Genomic DNA, 21,716 nt, shown 5'->3' with positions numbered 1-21,716 from the left:
CTACCTCCAGTCTCAGCATTCACTAGCAGATGCTACCAGTCCACCCACAGTCCCAATTCTCACCAGCAGGTACAGCAGTCCTCCATAAGAACTGGTGGGTGGGGCCTAGCAGTGTGGCCTAGCAGCTAAAGTCCTAGCCTTGAACGCACCGAGATCCCATATGGGCGCCGGTTCTATTCCCGGCAGCTCCACTTCCCATCCAGCTCCCTGCTTGTCTGGGAAAGCAGTTGAGGATGGCCCAAAGCTTTGGGACCCTGCACCCGTGTGGGATACCCAGAAGAAGTTCCTGGTTCCTGGGTTCGGATCGGCATAGCATAGGCCATTGTGCTTACTTGGGGAGTGAATCATCGGACGGAAGATCTTCTTCTCTGTCTCTCCTCCTCTCTCTATATCTGACTTTGTAATAAAAGTAAATAAAATCTAAAAAAGAAAAAAAAAAAAAAACAAAGAAAAGAAAAGAAAAAGAACTGGTGGGTGTTGCCATCCAACCAGGCCTGGCCTGCCCCCTGTCATGACTCTCACATATGCCAGTGTAGGCTGTGGATTGGGCCAGCCTGGTCTGTCCTCAGATCCAGATAACACATATGCCAGCTAGTGCTGCAGCCCAGCCTGGCTTGGCCTGCCCTCAACCCTGGCTATTGTGCTTCCTCAGCGGGAGCCACAGCCTAGCAGGGGAGTTCCCCAAGTTCCCCTACCAGCTCCTCTCCTAGCCCCTGATTTCACGCATGGTATGGTCTGCCCCCAGTCCTGGCCTTTGCATGTACAGGCATGTGCCACAACCTGGCTCAGCCCAGCCACCTCCCAACCATGTCTCCAGTGTCTGTGGTGAGTTCTGTGGTCCAGCCTGGCGCAGCGTGTCACCAACCCCAGCTCTCTGCACAAATCAGTGGGACTGCAGTCCCACAGAGGGAAGTGAACAAGTCCCCTACAGAATTTGCCCCCCAGATGTGGTTTTCTCTCATTCTGCTGGGTACTGCAGCCCAATCTGACATGGCCTACCCCTGCTCTGACACCCACAGGTAGGTACTGCAGCTAGCCCAGCCAGGCATCTCTCCAGCCCCAGCTGGCAGTGATGCTATTTAGACCAGCCCAGGTCTCTCACGTGGTTGGGGACCTTGGCTTAATCCAAACGCACCCTCCAGTTTCTCCCCTCTAAACCAACCTGGCCCTATCTGTAAGTGCAGTGGCCAGGTCCATGAAGATCCCAGAAGTCATTTCTCCCCATGCTCTCAGCCGCTCCCACTCCAATGCATCTGCAGACCCCCTTCCCTGAGCAATCTTCAGCCCCTACCCTCACCACCTGGTCAGGGATGTCATACCCCAGCCTGGCCTGGCATTCTCCACCTACCCCAGATAACTTAAAAATAATAATAATAACTATGCTGGCACACACACTGGTATAATTAACACAAATTTGGCATCAGCCACGCCCAGAATGCCTGCCAGCTATTGGCTGCTTTTCTCCCAGCAGGTAGAGCACTTGCCTACATACAAGGCAACCTGGGCAACTGCCTACAGTTGGGGCCACATAACGGATTATAAATCTTATAAGTCCAGGACACCTCAGCATGGATCCAGGCTCTGCCACTTACTTTATAACTTTGTAAAGTGAGTTAATGTTGTGGTGCCTCAGTTTCTTCATATATGACAGGGACATCAGTGAGGATTAAAGTGTGCAAAATATTCGCCTGGTTCATGAACTTCGCTCTTAATGCCATTATTATCACTATACTTCATGAGAAATTGCTATCATTTCCATTTCAGAGAGGGACAGGGAGGCTTAATGAAATCGCACAACTTACTAAAACACACAGGGCAAAGCTACATGTGAAGGACAGGTATAGGGCCAGGATTGTGGTGAAGTGGATAAAGCTACCACCTGCAATGCCTACATCCCATTTCTGAGAGCTTCTTAGAGTCACAGCTACTCTGCTTCCAATCCAGCTTCCCGCTAGCGTCCCTGGGAAAGTAGCATAATATGGCTCAAGTGCCTGGGTCCTGGCCACCCATGTGGGAGACCCGAGTTGTTGCAGGCTCCTGGTTTCAGCCTGGTCCAGCCCAGCTTGGAGCCACTGCAACCATTTGGAAAATGAACCAGTAGATGGAAAATGTCTTTCTTTTTCTCTCATTTTCCCTCTTGGTCACTTATCCTTTCAAGTTAATAAAATAGACCTGTTTTTAAAAGGGGTGGGAAGGAAGGGAGGGAGGGAGGGAGGGAGAGGGAGGGAGAGAGAGAGAGAAAGAGAGAGAAGTTAAGAAAGGCAGAGAGAAAAAAAAATTAAAATATACTCAGCTCCTAAGAGCTTACTGTCACCGTAGGTGCACAGCTATGTCCGCTTCTGAATTTTTGTCACTCCAGAAGATTTAGGCAGGCACAAAGCGAGGACTCTCATAGGCATTCGATGGGTACCTGCTGTTGAAAGGACTGCTCTCCAAGCCAAGAGCTGTGAGAAGCACAGAGCCAGACAGTCCGAGGAACTGGGTAGTGTGTGGGTTAAGCCTTCTCCGGGCTTTTGCAGAAACCTGGAGGTGAGGAGAGATTCCCAGGAGAACAAAGACTTAGTTACCGGAAACAAGGGGGAGGTGGCAAGGTAAAGAAAGGGAATTTCAATGAGAACCCGAAGCGGGTTGTGGAAGTCGAGAGGGAGCGAGGTCAGGTACTGTGGACACTGTGCCTCTGAAGCATTGTCTGAGCAGGAGCCTGGCCAGGGCTCCTGAGAGGGGCCCAACTTGATTCTCAGGCTTTCCTTTCAACCCAAGTTCACGGAGGAGAGGGGAAGGCAGGACTGCAGGTGCTGCTTCTGGAAGGCCCTGGCAGGAGGCCCTGGCAGAAGGCACTGGCAGGAGACACTGGCAGGAGGCCCTGGCAGGAGATGTGCCCCCTCCAGGGGCATCCAGAGCCCCCTTCCTGAGTGTCCCTGCTCTGCCCTCACACTCAGCACAACAAGGAGGTGCTCCCCCAACTTGACTCCAGAGTCTGTATGCATCACTGGAACAGGGAGTGATGAATTATCCACAAGATAATTGCAAATCACCCCCTTATACTGACACTAGATTGTCCAAGTACCCAATGGAAAAGGCTTAAATTTAAAGTCTAAGCTGCTTTTCTCTGCCCTCGCTCCACCCCCAGCGCCAGACCTGGGGTGTGGAAACCCTAAGGATTCACAGAGGAATATCATGAGCTCAAGCCCCGGTTGATTCGACTCAAACCTTGTGTGCACTAATAGTCCATGAAGGAGATGCCGGTGTCCCCGACCTTGGAGTTAGCTAGGTGGAGCACATTCACCCCTTCTATCAATCACAGCCCTGAGTTTATTCTGAACCCCGGTTTCATTATAAAAAGGAACATGCTCTCATACATTGCGCGTAAGTTCATGGAGTTAAGTGAGATCCATCTCCCCCCCCCCCCCCATTTCAAACGAATGTAGTGACTTTAAAATGCCAGACTCCACTTACAAGGTAAACTGTTGTCCGGTTGGGGCCACACGGTGTGTGTGTGTGTGTGTGTGTGTGTGTGTGTGTGTGTGTGTGTGTGTGTGTGTGTGAAGGCAAGGGGCGGGGGGAGCGGGCAGCGAGAACGGCCTGCTAATAAACGACTTTTTCACTGTCCACACTATAATTGGTTTACAGCCTTTTTTGTTGATTTATCCATAAGAGCTGCTGTTAAATGGCTCGGGAAGGCGCTCGCCTAATGGCTCGGTATCGCGGCTGTCAGGGGCCAGGCTGCGAGGAGGCGGCGCGGGCGGCCGGGGATGCAGAGCGGAAACGCACTCCCCCCCAGTAATGCGCTTGGCGGTTTTATGGTGCCTGGAGCTGCGTCCTCGGATCTTGCCCCGTGCCGGGTTGTGCAGAGATGCCTCTTTTATACGGATGCCCTTGACAATGAGCTAATAAAAAAAAAAAGCCCTTAATAGCCTCGTCCCACCTGATAGGCATAATAACAAGCAAGGACCGCTTGCCCTTGAGCCCTGAGTGCGTTCTTGAGGCCACAGGCGGCAGGAAAAGGGCCAACAGCCCAACAGCGAAGATCACGCGTTGCCCCCATTGCAGCCCTTCCGCACTCCCCCCCCCATCTCGGCCCCCCCTACTCCCCTCGGGTCTGAATCAGTTCGAGGTTGGGGATCTTCAGCTCCCCCGGGAGCGCAGGGGAGGTGGAAGGATTCGCTTTCCGCTGAGGGCCTCTTTGCTTTCCGCAGGACCGAGCAAAAAATATTAAATGGGAGCAAATGAAGCATCGAAATGGAGACCAATTCACAGAAATGTGCAATTAGATGAGAAGTGCAGAGCAAACACTCCGAGGCCAGGGCGCGCACGGAGTCTGCAGTGGGGGGCTGGGGGCGCCCCCGCGGGAGCGGAGGGACGAGCCGAGAGGGGGAGGGGAGGCCGAGGCCGATCTTTGTCCCGTGCGCGGCTGGAGCTCCGCTCATAACCGCGTCGCCAAGTCAACCCGCGGCTACTTGGCCGATTATCTCCGGAGGGTCAACACGCGGCGCCCGGGACCCCGCTCCGGCCCTGCCCCATGATCGATGTAGCCCTCGCGGCCAGGGCGATAGCGCAGGGTCCTCCGCGGCCAGCGCGAACAATGGATCCATTGAGGCGGACGCGGGGAGATTCCGGGCGAGGGTCCCAAGGCCTCTCGCTCCCCCGACCCCTTTGACAGCAGGTGGCCCTTTTCCCTGAGGAACTCTCAGAAAGGCTCGCCGCTTCCCCACCTTGCCCGCCGGGGTCTCCTTCTGCAGCGAGAACCGGGGCGCAGCAGCGAGCCCAGGGCCGACGTGTGGACCCGGGTTCGCGCTCCCAACCTCCCACCAAAGAAAGGCTTCCCGGAGCTTTGGGTCCTGTAAGGAAATGAAGGTTGTTCGGATTAGCGCACTTAGTCTGTGCGCATTTAGAACACACACATTCGCAGCAGGAGAAAACATTAAAAATCAGCAAAGGCCTGTATTGGTGTATGCGCGTGTTGCCCTAATGGTCTCTTGGGTTCCTGGCGGCTCATGTTTGGCTTTGCAGACACGTTCCTGCGCCAGTGGGCCAGTTTTTCTAAAATTAAAAAAAAAAAAAAAAAAAAAACCCTTCCGAGGCGGCTCCGGGAAAGGCATCCTCTCGGGAGCACCCCCAGATCCACAGGCTGGTCCGACTGCGTGGGCCTTGGTGGCTCAGTGGCGTCGCTCCCGCACAGGTCTGGGCGATCCCTGTGAACAGGCCAGTGCGGGAGAAGCGGCTCCGCGCTCCGCCACAATGCACAGAGGTGACCCAGCGTGTGGAAGGCAAGCGCGAACTTTGTCAGGAAAACCAAGCACTTGGATTTCCTTCCCAAGAACCCCAATTCCCTCCAGGGACCTCGTTTCAATCACAAAGTGGACGTTCTGGACTGGGAAACCTTGGCCCCGGTCCCAAGATCCCCAAGAACTGTCAAGGACTTGGAAACCCGGGACGGCCAAAAAATGAGCTGCCCGCCCTCTCGGAGCGAGCGAGTCCAAGCCGCCTGCCAGCCGCGTTACACCTGCGTCCCGAGTCGGCCACACGAACCTCAATCTCCCGAAATCAAAGTTAAACGCCTTTTTAATTTTGCAAATAACGTATCTACTCAATTATATGTAATATATATAAATATAATATAAAATATGTTATATATGTATCAAAAACCACCATGAATGCTTCTAAAATCGCAGCTGACACTGTCCAGGTACTTGGAACAGTCACAAATAAAACCTCTAACGAATGCTAACATTTTATGTGTTCCCTCATCGACATCCTTTAATGACCGAGAATAAATATCTCAAATAAAACCAACGCCTACAGAAATGGGGTCCGCAACCTTGTTAATTTGCAGGCCCCAAGAGTCAAGAAAGCCTGAAACCTTGGAATGTATTTGTGAACGTGATTTAAAAAAAAAAAAAAAAAATTCTAGCGTCCCCAAGAAGCACGGGGGGGCGGGGGGGTGTCTAACAAAGATCCGATGCTTCCGTCAGCGCCCAGCTTTGAACTGCGCTGCCAGCTGTACACAAACATGTTCAGCAAGCTCAGTTGAGAGAGAAAATTGAATACGCAGGTGCCTGTGGAAACCTGGGCCTCACTTCTTAAGGTAGTCAGTCGGGCCAATAATGGCCCCGGGTGGAGCCACGTGAGGCACGGCGGAGCCTATGGCGCGGCTGCCGGCCCGCCTGTCCCTGCGGGTCCGCGGGTTCCCCCCGGGAGAGCAGTGCGGAGCTGTCAAAGCGAGTAGCAGTGGGAGCGCAGAGCGCCGAGCGCCCGGCGTCAGCTCCCTCATCTCGGGCTCCGACTCCCCGAGCCCGGGCTCCAGCCATGAACGGCGAGGAGCAGTACTACGCGGCCACGCAGCTCTACAAGGACCCGTGCGCGTTCCAGCGAGGCCCCGCGCCGCCCGAGTTCGGCGCCAGCCCCCCGGCGTGCCTGTATATGGGCCGCCAGCCCCCGCCGCCCCCGCCGCCCCCGTTCCCCGGCGCGCTAGGTGCGCTGGAGCAGGGCAGTCCCCCCGACATTTCGCCTTACGAGGTGCCCGCGCTGGCCGACGACCCCGCCGCCGTGGCGCACCTGCACCACCACCTGCCGGCTCAGCTTGCGCTCCCCCACCCGCCCGCCGGGCCCTTCCCGGATGGAGCGGAGCCCAGCACCCTGGAGGATCCCTGCCGCGTCCAGCTGCCCTACCCATGGATGAAGTCCACCAAAGCTCACGCGTGGAAAGGCCAGTGGGCAGGTAAGCCTGCCTCTCCCCAGCCACCCATCCTGTCCCTTTTTTTTTTTTTTTCCTTTTTCTCAGCTATGGGTCCGGATGCGCCATCCCGCGCAAGAGCGCCTTTTTGGTCCAGAGCCTGATTCGGCTGTCCTGGCAGTTTCCAGCCTCTTGCCTCTCCACTGAGCCCAGCTTAGCCCCCAGAAGCCCTTAGGAAGCCGAGGCCTAACCAGACTCGGGGTTCTATGCTAGTGGAGGATCTGATAGTTCGGGACGCACGCGTAACGCGCGTGAAGGAGGCTAACCCAGACCGAGGACGCCTCTGATCCGGGGGGGAGCGCCTTCAGGGCCCATGGTCTCCTCACTGCCCCCTGCCCATCCCAGTGGCTTCATTACAGAGGCGCGAGCCCGTCTCCAGGACATTGGGTAGACCTAGAAAGGTTGAGAAAGTCCGAAAAAAAAAAGTGCACCCACTCCGCTGGCAGTGTCCGGAGGCCCAGCTTACGCCAAGCTGCAAGGGTAAGGCGGGGAAGGGCGGGGAAGGGGCTCACCGCAAGGCCAAGGACCGGACGCGCCCTTAGCTCCCGGCGTAGGCGTCTGCGTTGCTCATGTTTTTCCCACCAACCAGCAGCAGCTTGCGAAAGGGGTCTCCCCGCGCTGCTGCCCCCGAAGGCAATTTAAAGACTGCGGCGTTGCGCCTTCCCTGGCACAGCCGGCTCGGAGAGGCGAGAGGCCCGGCTTCCCGCGGCCCCGGGCGCTGGCGCGCACCCCAAGGTCTTTCCCGCGGCAGGGAGGCGGAGACGCTAAGCAGCCCCCAGCTCCCTTCCCCCGCCCCGAGCTGCGGCGAGTTCCGGCGCGGCCTGTGCACCGAAGCTACACAATGTTATCGCTTCCGTGCAGCAGCCACTTCGGGTCACACCTGCATTGCAAATAGTTACATTTTGCTTTCCACTGACAGTCCCGAGAAGGGGAGAGAAGCCCGAGCTGGCACCCCTCCTCCCAGTGCGCCCCTAGATTTCTCGGCGCCCCCTGTCTGGTGGGATCTGGCTAGCCCTGACAGATACTAACTTTGGGCCGGTGCTGCCAGTGCGGGCTGGGGAGTAGAAGGCGATTCAGGCTCGGCCGGGCCGTGGGCTTGCCTCTTCCCAGGTCACTTTCTAGCTAAAATAAAGGTTTCAAGACACCCAGACAGCCAGTGCCCATACTTAGCCTCAGTCGTCCCTACCTCCTGCTAAACACGGGCCATGGCGATGCCAGGGGATGCCAGATGCTGTGGAGATGCGGTCTTGTTCCTAGCCAGGCTCCCAGGCCTTGGAGTCCCGGGCAACTCGGGAGACTAGGGGACCCCCCTGAACCTCACTCCGCCCCACACAGGCCCCCAATAGGTAATTTCTTTCAGAGCTACCTTCCCAGCAAGGCCTCCTTGTCACAGGGCAGGCTGCGGACAGGAGTTACTGGCCTCCTAGGCCCTCGCTGTCTCTGCCCCTATGCCAGGGGCATCCTCAGAACCTGAGCTAGGGAGATTCTAAGAACCTTCCAGAAGTGGAGTAACTTCCATATCTGCTCCCCCCACCCAGGGATGTGCACCTGCACCTGAGGAGGAAAGCTTTAGGATGTAAGACCCAAAAAAGAACTGGACATCGCGGCCCTACAGGTCCGCGGGAAGAACCTAGTGCGTGGAAGTCCTGGCTTGGTGGACCTTTGTGCACCCTGGGCCCACAGGGAAGGGACCCACTTTGGCTCAGAAGCCTCGGGTAGCTGCTTGTGCCTATCCTTCCTAACCCTCCACCACACTCACACACACACACACACACACACACACACACACACACACACACACACACCAGTCCTGAAAAACTTTCTCGAAGGCCCACCAGGGTTGATGAACCTGCCTCCTTGCCAGCCGAAGCCCAAGGGTGCCAGCCAAGCACCAGTGTGAATTGGCTCTCTGAAAACCCGAGCTCCGCTGCCCCTGCCTGCGCCTTAGGACCAGGGCCCTGGACATCTTCCCAACAACACCATCTCCAGCTTCCACCTTCAGACTGCCTCCCTGCTGGCCGCCTGGTTCCAGCACAGGTGCCCTTCTCCCAGCCCCTCCACCAGACTTGCAACTCAGGCTGGCCCCAGAGAGTTGTAGTCCACACCTCGGCTGGCTGAGCTTTCTTAAATCCTCTTTTCAGACCAAGGACAACCTGCAGTCAAGGTATAACTTTGCTCTGGTGGAAATCCAGGTGGGATGGAAGGAAGTGAATTCTGTCCCAGACACACTCCCAGACATGCACGCACGCATATGTTTCAACTTAAAGCTTTCCGAACAGCCTTAGCAAAACGTCCACCCGCCTTGGAACCAGCAGGCATAAGCACTCCCTCCGCTTTAGGGCAAGTATTTTGTCCAGAAAGGAGCAGATCAAGAACTAGCAGACAGCGGCAAACAGTGTGTGCTGTGCACTGATTTTGAAACTGGACACCCTTTTGCTTTCTGGTGACCCAGAGCTTGCAGCCTTTGAGGCTTGTTTCTATATTCACATATTCATTCTCTCTCTCTCCCTCTCTCTCTCTCTCTCTCTCTCTCTTCCCTTATCTCCACTCTCCTTCCCTCCCTCGGTCTGCTGCTGCCATCCCAGCTCCCAAGCATAGTTCCTGACACCATGCCCTCCCTGTTGGCCTCTACCTCCAATTGTCCCAGCAGTCCCGTACCGGCCCAGTGGTGACTGTCCCTGGAACAGTCTGGCTTCTCCCGCTGCCTGCCTAGGGGTGAAACCACAAGCACTAGTTTGGGGACTCCCAGGTTGAGATCAATGACAATGTAACCAAAGAAAAGGTAACTTAAATGACCAGGGGATAAAGAGATGTATCCTAGTTTCCTAACCAGGCATTAGCACAGGGAATTTCTAGCAGCATACAGCATCCCATTAGTGGATTCTGGACCCAACTCAATAGGTTTAAATTGGAGTTGTTTTAATGGAGTAATTGGTGGGGCAATTAGGTAACATATGGGGTCAAAGTCGGTGGTATAGGCTGAAGTGCTTGTCAGGTACGCTTATGTGCATAAATACAATCATACGTAATATATCATCGTGTGGACTGATAGTGATCTGAGATTTATTTCTTGCTATAGGTCATCGGCAGAAAGTGTTTTTTTCTTCTTTTAAGCAAGTCCTATGTTAAAGACATTTTGTCCTCTTTATACCGAGACAGCGGTGTCAGTAAATATTGTATGCATCTTAATCAGCATCAACCCAGACGTGGGTTAAATGAACTCACTGGACAGAAACAAACCTGGGCATAGGGCAAGCGCCCCTGCAGAACTGACCTCCGGGATAGGGTTGCAGGGAACGGCTGTGTGGATCCACACCCGCCGTTGGGCAGGGGTCTGGAGCACAAGAGCAGTTGGCAGCGCTATGGCACCTTGGGCAGGTTGGGGGGGGTGATGTCTAGCAGGGGACCCCACACTCACACATTCTGTCGCCCCCGCAGGCGGCGCCTACATGGCTGAACCGGAGGAGAACAAACGCACGCGCACCGCCTACACGCGCGCCCAGCTGCTGGAGCTAGAGAAAGAGTTTCTGTTCAACAAGTACATCTCCCGACCGCGCCGGGTGGAGCTGGCCGTAATGCTGAACTTGACCGAAAGGCATATCAAGATCTGGTTCCAAAACCGCCGCATGAAATGGAAAAAGGAGGAGGACAAAAAGCGCGGGGGCGGTGGGACCGCGGCCGGGGGCGGCGGGGTGGCGGAGCCGGAGCAGGACTGCGCCGTGACCTCCGGCGAGGAGCTGCTGGCGCTGCCGCCGCCCGGAGCAGCTGTGCCGCCCGCTGCGCCCGCCGCCGCCCGCGAGGGTCGCCTGCCGCCGGGCCTTAGCACGTCGCCGCAGCCATCGGGTGTCGCGCCCCGGAGGCCGCAGGAACCCCGGTGAGATGCTCGGGTGGCACAGCTCCCGCCAGTGGCAATGGCCTTGGCGGTTGGGCCGGGTGGGGCTGCCGGCAGCACCGGAAACTGAAGGGGACAGAACTTGGCGCCGGTTCTTCCCGGTGCACGTCGCCCGTAGAGGAGCCGAGGGGAGCTGCGGGCGAGCCTTCCCGGAGCAGCAGGGATCCTGGTGGCTTGTACTAGGGGAGTCGGGGGAGGGCTTTTCTGGTTTTTTGTTTTGTTTTGTTTTTTTAATTGAGTGGGCGCTGTCCGCCGCGGTGGGGCGCATCTCTCCCGTCTCGCCTCCGTTTTAAGAAGCACTACCCCCCAGTTTTAAGAACCCAGCGCGGGCTCAGACCGAGAACGCAAAACTACGTCAAAGCAAGCGAGCTGAAGGCTGACTGAACACCTCAGCCTGCGGCTGTTCAGCCTCCACTGAAACGTCGGAGGTTTTAAAGCTCTTGAGAGACCCTTGCCCCTCCTCCCGTGGTTCTGTTTCCTAAGTCGCACGCTTCCCAGCTCAGGTCCTCCCGTCTTCGTGCCAGTCGGCTGTGCACGTCCCGACTGCAGTGGAGCGGAGGGTGCCCGCTGGCGTCCCGGTGCGCTCCAGCGTGCAGGCCAGAACGCTTGCGTAGGGAACTAGGCGGTGAGGGAGAAAGATGAATGGGTCCCCACTCCAATCCCACCCAATGGACCACTAATCTAAATGTCTCTGGAACTTTCCTTTCAGTTTGTGGAGTCTGCGCTGGGTCTCAACGCCTGTGGCCACTATGCTGCGGGCGTGCTGATGGCCCTGTCCACCTTGGAAACAGCTATTCCAAGGCGGTCGACAGATTTGGAAAATATGTCATTTTAACTTGTGAAGCCACCTGACCACTTTTTACCAACATATGGGTGGAGACCGGGTCGGTTCCTCCTTTCGAAATCTGGGCGTCGTATTTAGTTTATGTCTGTGGGGCATGCTTAATCAATACATTTCATGTGGGAGAAGATGAAAAGGGGTGGCCCTTACCTTGTGGTAAACCCTTTTTACCGTGCAGTGACTACAGTGTTTTTAAAAAGGTATGCAAGTGGGAGGCATTTTTAAAAAGTTATGTAATTGCATAATTCCACACCTCCACTAACCAGGGAGATTTTCAATGCAATGATATCTTTCCAAGATGGCTTTCTGGCTGGGAGTTTGGAGCAGCCCTGGCTAAGGCTAAACGGAAGAGTAGAGCCAGGAGTGGCTCAAACCAGTAGCCGGCCAGGCGGCCCAGTTTGTTTTGCCTTCCAACTGGGAGGGTGGGGGGGGGCTCCTGCGGGCCTTTTTTCCCGGGGCCATTTTCCCGTGCTCCTCTAAGAATGCTGCTGCATAAGATCGGTGGAGACAGGGCCCCTCTGCGCAGCCCTCGGTAGCTTTGTTTGGGCTGTGCACCCCCACAGGGCATCCACTGTCCTGGGTCCCTTACAAGAGGCCCTACTTTAATTTTTCCCTTATATGTTGTTTTCCTTCTCAGAGATGGAAATCTGAAGCCCTTCAGAACAGAAATGCCCCCACTCCCGGTTAAGGACGGGAAAGGGGGCAGGGAAAACTTTGTTCTTCCCCCCCCCACCCCCCACCCCGCCACGCCAATCTTCGCCCTTGAGTCCCAGTCCCTCAAACAGTGGCCAAAGGTAACCCCTAAAAGTACCCAGGATAGCGGGACCTCAGCTACTCCATCTGTAAGGTGGGGGCAGGTGCCGTTTCAGAAAGTTGCTACTGAGTTTTAAACAGCAAAACTACAAATACGCAAGGAGCTTATTTCCGAGCTAGAAAGCCATCATCCTTTGGCAAAAATTAGCCGCTGTTTACCGTTTCTTCGTTACCGGCGGCGATGGAGCTCCCTCGGGGTCGCCCACCGGCATCTCCCTGTAGGCCCGAGCCCGTGTGCTCTCGCGGAGGCTGCGGACTGTCTCCTGTGGATCCAATTGGAGCTGTCACGGTCTTGGTTGAGGCACGTCCCAGTGCAATCGCCCAGGAGCATTTGGATCCGCGGGACAAACCCGTCGCGGGCTCCGAGGTTCGGGTGCGAATGCGGTGCGGCGCGCGGACTGATTAGGGCTTCTCCACGCGGGTTTCATGGTTCTCCAGGGTGAGAAGAGATGCGGGACTCCGGGGATTGAATCTTGAAGCCGCGGGAAGATAGCGGGATTTGGCACAGAGCCAAATCCGAGATCCTGAAGTTTGGGCTGAAACTGTAACTCAGCTGTTCTTTGAGGCACCGAAAGTGTCGGGAGCCCTGGATCGCGCGCAGCCGGCCGCGATCCTGGGTTTGGATCCCACCCCCTGCACCTGCAGTGGCTTTAATTAAACCGTTTAGCTCTCGGTTTCCTCTGAGGATGACAGGAGGTGATGTCCTTGCAGCCCTAGGAGTGGGCTCCAGTCCGCGTGACATGAGGTAATGTCCTTGGAGCCCTGGCATGGGCTCCAGTCCGCGTGGCGGGGTGGAGGAGCTGTTGTCAGTAGTGTCAGTAGAGAGAGGCCCCGGGGCAAGGAAACCGGATAACTCCGAGAAAGGAACGCGTTTAAACTTGGGTGGCATCCCTCTGCGTTTGCCAGGGGGTAGCAGCGGAGGGGGCTCTATCCCAACCCTCCAGGAGATGCAGATCCCGCCGCAAGAGGAGAGATCGGGCCCCACCGGGTGCGTAGCCCTGAGCCGCTACTCTGGGCCAGCTGCCCCATGCACCTGTCCGTCGTGGACTCCGACAGAACGAACGGAGCCGCGCTGTGCTCCAAGCCGGAGCCCCTTCTTGCTAGGGAGGACTCCGGGAGGCGATTTCCCGGAATGGGTCAGGAAGAGGTCTTTTAACCTGCACAGACTTCTGTCAGCATTTTGGGTGATCTCCAGGTCCTACCCCCACCCCCTGCTTTCCCTCTGCATTCCCGGCTCGCTTTGTTCCTTTGCTGGAAAGTGCAGGTGGGCCTGCCCCAGCTCCCCCGGAACGGTCTGGGCAGAGGGCGCCGGCTCCACGGGAGCGCCCCGCGGGGCTGCGCGATAGCCGGGACTCTGTGAGCCCAGTCCTGGAGCACGCCCACCTGCGCTCCTAGCCCCTTCCCAATTGCTTATCCTCACCTCCACCCGCCCCGCTGGAGCCACAAGTTTTTGCCAATTCCCTGAGAATCTTCAACCCAAGTGGGAAGGTTCCTTGGTGGCACTTCGGGTCTCTGCGCGCTCTCTCTGGATTCCAATTCGGCGCCAGCACTCAACCCAGCGCTCAGCTCGGCACATCTACTCTGGGAAAAACAAACAAAACAAAACAAACAACAACAACAAAAAAAAAACCCCGCGGACCTGGCTCTGACAAAGCCCAGGCCCGGAACCGCCCCCCCCCACTCCTGTTCCCGCATCACGCAGACCGCGGGTGGAAGCCCCTAAAAACGTGAGACCAGGGCTAGAGCAGACAGGGTCCTGAGCTATGGGACTCCCCCAGTTTCCCGAAATCGCCTCAATCCCCAGCCCACGACTCCGAGGATGCGTCCTGTACAGGAAACACCCCTGTGATGTAGGTTCTGCCTGTAGGTTTGTTAACGAGGTTACAAGAAGAAATTTTCATCTTGTAAAATTAAATCCATCGTGGGCCCTGGGCATCCCAAATGAGCTATGGTTCCTGTCCCAGCTGCTCCATTTCCCATCTAGGTCTCTGCTTAGGCTTGGGCGCTACACCCACGTGGGAGACTGTGAGGAAGCCCCAGGAACCAACCTGGCTTTGGGTGCGCTCAGTTCTGGCTGTTGCAGCCATTTGGGTAGTGAACCAGTGAATGAGAGCTCTTTCTGTCTCTCCTCTCTGTGAAATTATCTAATAAAAATGAATAAATCTTTTTTTAAAAAATTAAATTCTTTCCTACCCAATAACAACCTCTGAGAGCTGGTGATGATTTCCACTCCTGCCTGTTGCAGTTAGCCTTGTTGAGGTCTGCGATCCACTTGGAGTGGCCTGCTCCGGTGCTAAGCAACATGTGTTGGGTTCCTGCATGGGCTGGGGGCCCTCTGGTGCTTGACCCCCAGGAAGAGATGCTTTTTTAACAAGTGTCCCTGTGACATTGACCCTCACAGTATGGGGGATGGCTTGATTGTTCACTGGTAGAGTAAGAAGGAGTCCTTGGGAATCGGGGTTACTTCCAAGTTCCCAGTTAATTTAACTCTCTCACTGCTGCCCTCTGCTTCAGCTAGCTGCTTCTTAACCTCATTTGTTTATTGATTGTTTTCTGAGGGTTGACACATATGGGTCCTGGTCTTGCACCTCTGTGATGATCGGGAACCCCTGCCATGGCTGAAGAGTGAAGATGATTTCTCTTTTCCATGGGAGTCATAAGGCAGGTGGTCCTGAACTGAATTGCGCCCCTGGGTTCTCCCCTAGCCTGCCCTGAATTTTTCCGTACATAACTGTCCCCTGTCACTGCAGCTGTCACAGCCTTACGAGTCCCAGCGTGAAGGAATGGAGAAAAAAGCGTATGTCCCTCTGACAGGTAGACTGATAGGTCCCTGAAAGGTTGAAAGAGGTCCATCTTGTATTGCCTCCACCCTATGCACCTTCAGAAAGGAATTTTGCTGCTGTAAGTAGAACAGAGCCCTGGATTGGCCCTGTGCACCCGAGCTAGCCAGGCCAGCCCTAAGAGGGGCAGAATTTTAGCTAGAAGCCCACAGAGGAGGCAGAGGTGAAGCTGAAGTATTCCCATGAGGAGGGTTTGCTGAGCTCTGGCTGGCTCTGGAGACAAGGTGCATCTGTGTGAAGCCCAGAGTGAAGCCACAAGGACAGAATGAACCAAGGACTGCCCCCTGAAGCACAGTTGGCAAGGAAACCGGTCCCTCTGACCTGGGGCGATGAATACCTGGTTTTGTACTCTTCCCAGAGCTTTCTAGTAAAAGCACAGGCAGCCAGCAACTTGATTTATGCCTTGCACATGTCAGAGCAGAGAAACCTGCTTAGTCAGTGGGGACTTGTGACCTACATCAAGGTATGCTATTTTCTGTGACTACATTTGTGTGGATTCATTGTTGCAGCAATAGAAAATGATTCGTTCCCTTCCCTTCTGTGACATTTAAGGAACATGCATATAGGATCCTGTTTACACCTCATTAACAAATCTTAGTTACATGACAACACCTCGCTGCTCAGTAGGCTGGAAAATGTGTTTTATTTTCCTATGACCACTTACCCAGCTAAAGCTGGAAGGAGGTACAGCACTAAAGAAGGCAGGGATGCAAGGATACCAGGGGCAGCCAGCAGTTTCCACGACTGCTGCCAAGGGTATACCTGTCTCCAAAAAACTTGGGGGCTCAGCACTGTGGCACAGTAGACAAAGCCTCTGTTTAAACTGTGGGTCCCAGTATGGGTAACAGTTCGAGTCCCAGCTACTCCACTTCTGATCCAGCTCCTTACTAAGGACCTGGGAAAGCAGTAGAGGACGGCCCAAGGCCTTAGGCCCCTGCACCCACATGGGAGACCTCAAGGAAGCTTTTGGCTCCTTAGCTTCAGATCAGCTCAGTTCCAGCCACTGTGGCTATTTGGGGAATGAACCAGCAGATGAAAGATGTCTCTCTCTCTCTCCTTCTCTCTGTAACTCTTTCTTTAAAATTTTAAAAAGAAGTAAAAATAAAATCAATCTTTTAAAAGAATAGCATAAATATATGAAAAGCACCTTTTGAGATGAATGAGAGGTTCCTTTTCTTTTAAATTACCTTTATTTTTTAAACATTTATTTATTTGTATTGCAAAGGCAGATATGCAGAGAGAAGAAAAGACAGAGAGAAAGATCTTCCATCTGCTGGTTCATTCCCCAAGTAGCCACAAAGGACAGAATCTGAAGCCAGGAGCCAGAGCTTCTTCCAGGTCTCCAACATGGGTGCAAGGTCCCAAGGCTTTGGGCCATGATCTGCTGCTTTCCCTGGCCACAAGCAGGGAGCAGAATGGGATGTGGAACAGCCGGAACACAAACCAGTGCCTATAGGGGACCCTGACACAGACAAGGCAAGGATTTAGCCACAAGGCTATCACGCCAGGCTCCACATTACCATTTTGGTGTAGTAGGTTACAAGTGATTGGCAGTGGATAAAATCCACTGAAGTGAGTTGTTACTATATTTTTAAAGATTTATTGATTTTTGTTTTGAAAGGTGGAGTTGAGAGAGAGAGAGCACTTCCATCTGCTGAGTCACTCCTCACAACAACCAGGGCAGGGCCGGATCAAAGCCGGCACAGGGAGGCAGGGGCCCTGTTGGCGCTAGCCCCAGCTCAAGGCCCTTCCTTCCAGGCTGCGGTCTCTTTGTTTTTCTGCCTCAGGGCCAGACCTTAGTTGTTCTTCCCAGTTCCCCACCCCTTGATAGAAAGGCCCTCTTTTTTTTTCTACTTTTTTCTAATCCATGGGGGGGGAGGGGTATATATATTCTAAGACCTTTGATAGATGTCTAAATCCACACATCACATCTCTATACACACTGGAATTTTTTTCTTGTATCATGTAGCTTTAATAAAGTATAATTTATAAAATAGGCACAATAAGATTAATAGCAATTACTAATAAAATGTAGCAATTAGAACAATGCACTGTAATATAATGATCATGATTTAAAAAAAAATTGATGATTGATTGATTTGAAAGGTAGTGATCGGGAGAGAAAGAGATCTTCCTTTGTTTGCTCTCTCCTTAAATGGCCACAACCCCCAACTCTGGCCAACGCCAGGAGCTAAGAACTCTGTCCAGATCTCCCAAGTGTGTGCCTGGGCTCAAGACGTTGGGCATTCTCTGAGGATGCCTTCCCATGCATAGGCAGGGAGCTTGATCCAAAGAAGAGTAGCTGGGAATTGAACCAGCTCTTACATGATACCAGCATCGCAGGCAGTAGTTAACATGCTGGCCCCAAGATGGACAGTAATTTAAAACTTACATATTACTTATTTCTGGAATTTTCCACTTAGTCTTTTCTGACTGTGGATAACCATGAGCAACTGACACCATGGAGCACAAAATGACAGTAAAGGGGAACTACTACATTTAATCCGTCTCCCTCTTAAGTTAACTTGTATTGTTTCTGTTTCTTAATCGGACCATGGGCCATGACCACGATGTAAGGCAACTCCACCAAGTTCATGGAAAGTGAAGTTAAAAGAAAACCTGTCTCTTCTGTGCACTCTTTGAAGACTTTCCTATAGTGTGCTCAGAGGAGAAGGATGGGTTATTACGGCTGGATGACAGAATTTCCATCTCTCTTCCAGCCTGCCTTCTTGATTCCTTGGGAAAACCACATGGATTTCTGGTGGCCAGCCATGATGAGACGCTCACTTTATGAGTGTGAAAACACCTCGCTGTTCATCTCACTGTTCAGAACTGGGCTTAGACAGCACATTGCTACCATTAGGTCCTTTTGCATTGTCTGCCTCCCCATGGGAAGGTGTCTTAGGGCAATGCTATGGTTTGAAGCATGGTTGTCCTCATGAAAAGCCTCAGGCTGAAGCTTGGTCTGTGGCAGGACAGTGTTGGGAAGAGAGCCTACTTGAAGGTGTTTAGGTTCGTGTCTTTCTCCCAGGGCTGCATCTTTCATATGCAGGACTGGATTGGTCACCAGGAAAAACTGGAATACAGTGACTGAAGCTCTTTCTCTTTCATTGCTTCACTTCAGCACATACTGTCCTGCCCTTCTGTGGTTTCCATCATGAGGGAAAGCAACACAGGGCCCTCACCAGGAGCAAGGCAGATGCTAGTGCCATAATCTTAGATTTTCCAGGCACCAGAACCATGAGCCAAAAGTAACCCCTTCCTTTAGGAATTACCTACTCTCAGGTATTCCATTATAGTAACAGAAATATGCTTAGAGAAGTTGTTACTGCATCTTTCTTTCTTTCTTTCTTTCTTTCTTTCTTTCTTTCTTTCTTTCTTTCTTTCTTTCTTTCTTTCTTCTCTTTTCTTTTCTTTCTCTCGTTCTTTCTTTTTAAAAAGATTTATTTCTTTTTATTGGAAAGTCAGATATACAGAAAGGAACAACAGAGAAAGATCCTCCACCCGCTGATTCACTCCCCAAGTGACTGCAACGGTCAGAGTTGAGTCGATCCAAAGCCAGGAGCCAGAAGCCTCTACTGGGTCTCCTATGTGGGTGCAGGGTCCCAAGGCTTTGTTCCATCTTCCACTGCTTCCCCAGGCGACAAGCAAGGAGCTGGAAAGGAAGCAGGGCCACAAGAACACAAATTGGTGCCCAAGTGGGATCCGGTGCGTGTAAGGCAAAGACTTTAGCCACTAAACTACATCACAGGGCCCTTCTTTATTTTTTATATTAGAAAGTTCAGTATAGAAACCATTAGAGGGACTGACACTATGGTTCAATAGGCTAATCCTCCACCCTGTGGTGCCAGCATCCTATATGGGCACCAGTTTATGTCCCAGTAGCTCCACTTTGAATCCAGCTCTCTGCTTAAGACCTGGCAAAGTAGCTGAAGATGGTCCACAGTCTTGGCCTCTGCACCCTGGTGGAAAGCACAGAGGAGGTTCCTGGCTCCCATCTTTGGATCAGTTCTGCTCTGGCCATTGTGGCTATTTGGGAAGTAAAACATTAGATGGAAGACCTTCTCTTTCTATCTCTCCTTCTCTTTGTAAAATTGCCTTTGAAATGAAAATAAATCTTTAAAAACCAACCAAGAAATAACAACAAAACCCTGGAAAGACCAGCTGAATGAGCAGTGAGTGATTTGATTCGCAGCTGCTCCACTTCTGATTCAGCATCCTGATCATAGCCTGGGAAAAACAGAAGATGGTCCAAGCACCTGGAAAACTCCAACGACACCTCTGGCTGCTGGCTTTGGCGTGGCCCAGCCCTGGTCATTGCTGCCATTCAGGGAGTGAACCAACTCATGGAAGATTCCTTTCTCTGTGTCTCTCTCTCTGTAACTCTAACTTCCAAACCAGCTGTTTTTAAAACAAAGGATAAGAAATCGCAGAATGTGTTTCAAAGAGGATGAAGTGTGAGAGTAGTTCAAAAAGTTCACGGAGTCGGACACTTGGCCTCCAGGTCCGAGTGCTGGTTACAATCCCGGCTGATCATCTCATCCAGCTTCCTGCTGGTGCATGTGGGAGCAGCAGGTAATGGCTCAAGTGCCTGTCACTCACGTGGACAGAATGCCTGGCTCTTAGCTCCAGCCTGACCTGCCCGAATCCTGTCTATTGCAAGCACCTAGTGCATCCACCAATGGAAAATATTGCTGTACACACACACATACACACACACACACTGCCGTCACCATGCCTTTCAAACACATACATACATATATACATACATAAAAAGAAAAAAGTTCCATGGAGAGATTGGTACTGTGGCTCATGAAGTTAAGTTGCTGCTTAGAAATTATGTCAAGTCAAATGCCAGAACCACCTGGAGAGTGCATAATCTGGGAGTGGGTGTGGCCTAGAAGGGAAATAGTGGGCACCTCCCTCAGGGTTGCCACTCTCACTGGACAGCACAAAAACCAGGACAGGGGCAGGGGTGGCTAGACAGAAAGGCACCTGCCAGTAGGTGTATGGGCTGGATAATAGGTTGGTTGGGTTGAACTAGGCTCCAATGCCCGTTGACATGTGTAATAGCTAAATGGGATGTGGGACAGACTGGACAAGCCTGCGGTACATACTGGCAAGCATGGGAACCAGGGAAGGGGGCAGAGCTGGTGGGGGTTATGAGGAGTCGCCCCAACTAGGCTGCAGCTCCAACTGGTTTGCGTGAGGACCGAGTATGAAGTGGGTAGGATTGAGCTGGACTACAACACCGTTGGCTCATGAGGAAGACAGGGCTAGAAACAGAACGGACCCAGCAATTACAACGACCAGCATGTACATAAGCTGATTGGGGTGACGGACGGTGTTGGACTCTGTACTAGCAAACTCACGCAAGAATCAGGTCTGGGATCATCTCAGATGAAGTTTCTTTGGAGATCCCTCCAACTGAACTGCTGATCTTAGAACCGCAACCATGAAGAGACTGTCAGCCAGTGGATTCTGAATAGGTTTCATTGCAATTGGAACTGCGAGATTGGCAGCAATCCAGAACTGATGAACTATCAAAACTGTTTGAGCAGGACCCTTGGAGCGAGCCTCCCTTTGGGGATCTGGATAGGTAGGAGATTGGGTGGGGCTTTTCCCTTTGTTACTCCCCTAACCCCAGATACAGGGAAAAATGATAATATTAGTGTGGAAACAATGGTATTACCCACTTTCACCCTGTAGCCCTTGACCCTTTGTACCCTAATCAACAAAGTAAGATTATTAAAATAATAAATAAATAAATAAGTTAAGTTGCTGCTTATAGTCTTACCATCCCATGTTGGAAAACCAATCTGAGTCCTGGTTGGTCTGCTTCTGAGTCAGCATCCTGCTAATACATCTTGGGAGGTAACAAAAGATAGTCCAGGTGGGCCCTTGTCACCTGTGCAGGAGACCCAGGTGGATTTCTAGGGTCCTGGCTTCAGTCTGGCCCAGCCCTGGCTTTGACAGGCATATGGGGAGAGAATCAGTAGATTTTTTTTCTCTCTGTTATTTTGCCTTTCAAGAAGATAAAAATAAGCAAACACCTTCAAAGTTCATGATTAAATAGAATTAAAGATAAGCTTATTGTAGTGCAAAAAAATGAAATATATTTATTATTCTTTTTCATAAATGCATTATTCCACAAACTTTCTGAAAAACAGTTGTATTTACAAAGTCATTGCACTTCTGGCTGCAAGATCATGCCACCATTGTGATAACACAGAGGTCTGGAAAGCGCTGGTGCTGTCACAGCTCTACCCTACACAGCCACGCAGTAAGAGGTGGACCTGACCATGCAAGCACACCAGTCAGAACCGGCCAACCACAACCACGAGAAGAATGACCTTGTTTTCTGTCTTCCAGATAGTACAGGAATGCATCTCACAGGAAGAATTCCAATGCACCTACAAGCCCTAAAACTTCTAGAAAAGGTGGTGTTTACCCTTCCAACTAATGCTGGAAATGAGAACTCATCACCAGTTATGTAGTGCATTTCTATATCCTGAGCCCAACTATTATACCCTGGTAAGTCAAAAATCTCCATGATTCTCCATGAATGATTAATGAATATGAAAAGTAATGAGAGCC

The 21,716-nt window shown here is 52.7% G+C and overlaps 1 protein-coding gene and 1 pseudogene across 1 annotated transcript; one reads left to right on the top strand and one right to left on the bottom strand.

Moving 5' to 3' along the window:
• Positions 1–6,271, bottom strand: part of LOC121156272 — a 40,388-nt pseudogene extending 34,117 nt beyond the window's left edge.
• On the top strand, positions 6,234–10,613 carry PDX1 (pancreatic and duodenal homeobox 1). The gene is made up of 2 exons (XM_040979904.1): positions 6,234–6,718; positions 10,172–10,613. Exons 1-2 carry the CDS (start codon positions 6,307–6,309, stop codon positions 10,609–10,611), a joined length of 852 nt encoding a protein of 283 aa, XP_040835838.1. The 5' UTR covers positions 6,234–6,306; the 3' UTR covers positions 10,612–10,613.
• Positions 10,614–21,716: the final 11,103 nt, after the last annotated feature.

This window comes from Ochotona curzoniae, unplaced genomic scaffold (genome assembly GCF_017591425.1).
Source record: "Ochotona curzoniae isolate NIBS_2020 unplaced genomic scaffold, NIBS_Ocur_1.0 contig_3332, whole genome shotgun sequence".
In the NCBI taxonomy this organism is placed as follows: domain Eukaryota; kingdom Metazoa; phylum Chordata; class Mammalia; order Lagomorpha; family Ochotonidae; genus Ochotona; species Ochotona curzoniae.
The sequence above is the reverse complement of the archived record's forward strand: the minus strand, read 5'-3'. Positions and strand labels throughout refer to the sequence as shown.

Coding starts and splice junctions, on each gene's coding strand:
- PDX1 (XM_040979904.1), top strand. CDS start 6,307: ATGAACGGCGAGGAGCAGTACTACGCGGCCACGCAGCTCTACAAGGAC. Junction 6,719..10,171: donor GTGGAAAGGCCAGTGGGCAG/GTAAGCCTGCCT, acceptor TCGCCCCCGCAG/GCGGCGCCTACATGGCTGAA.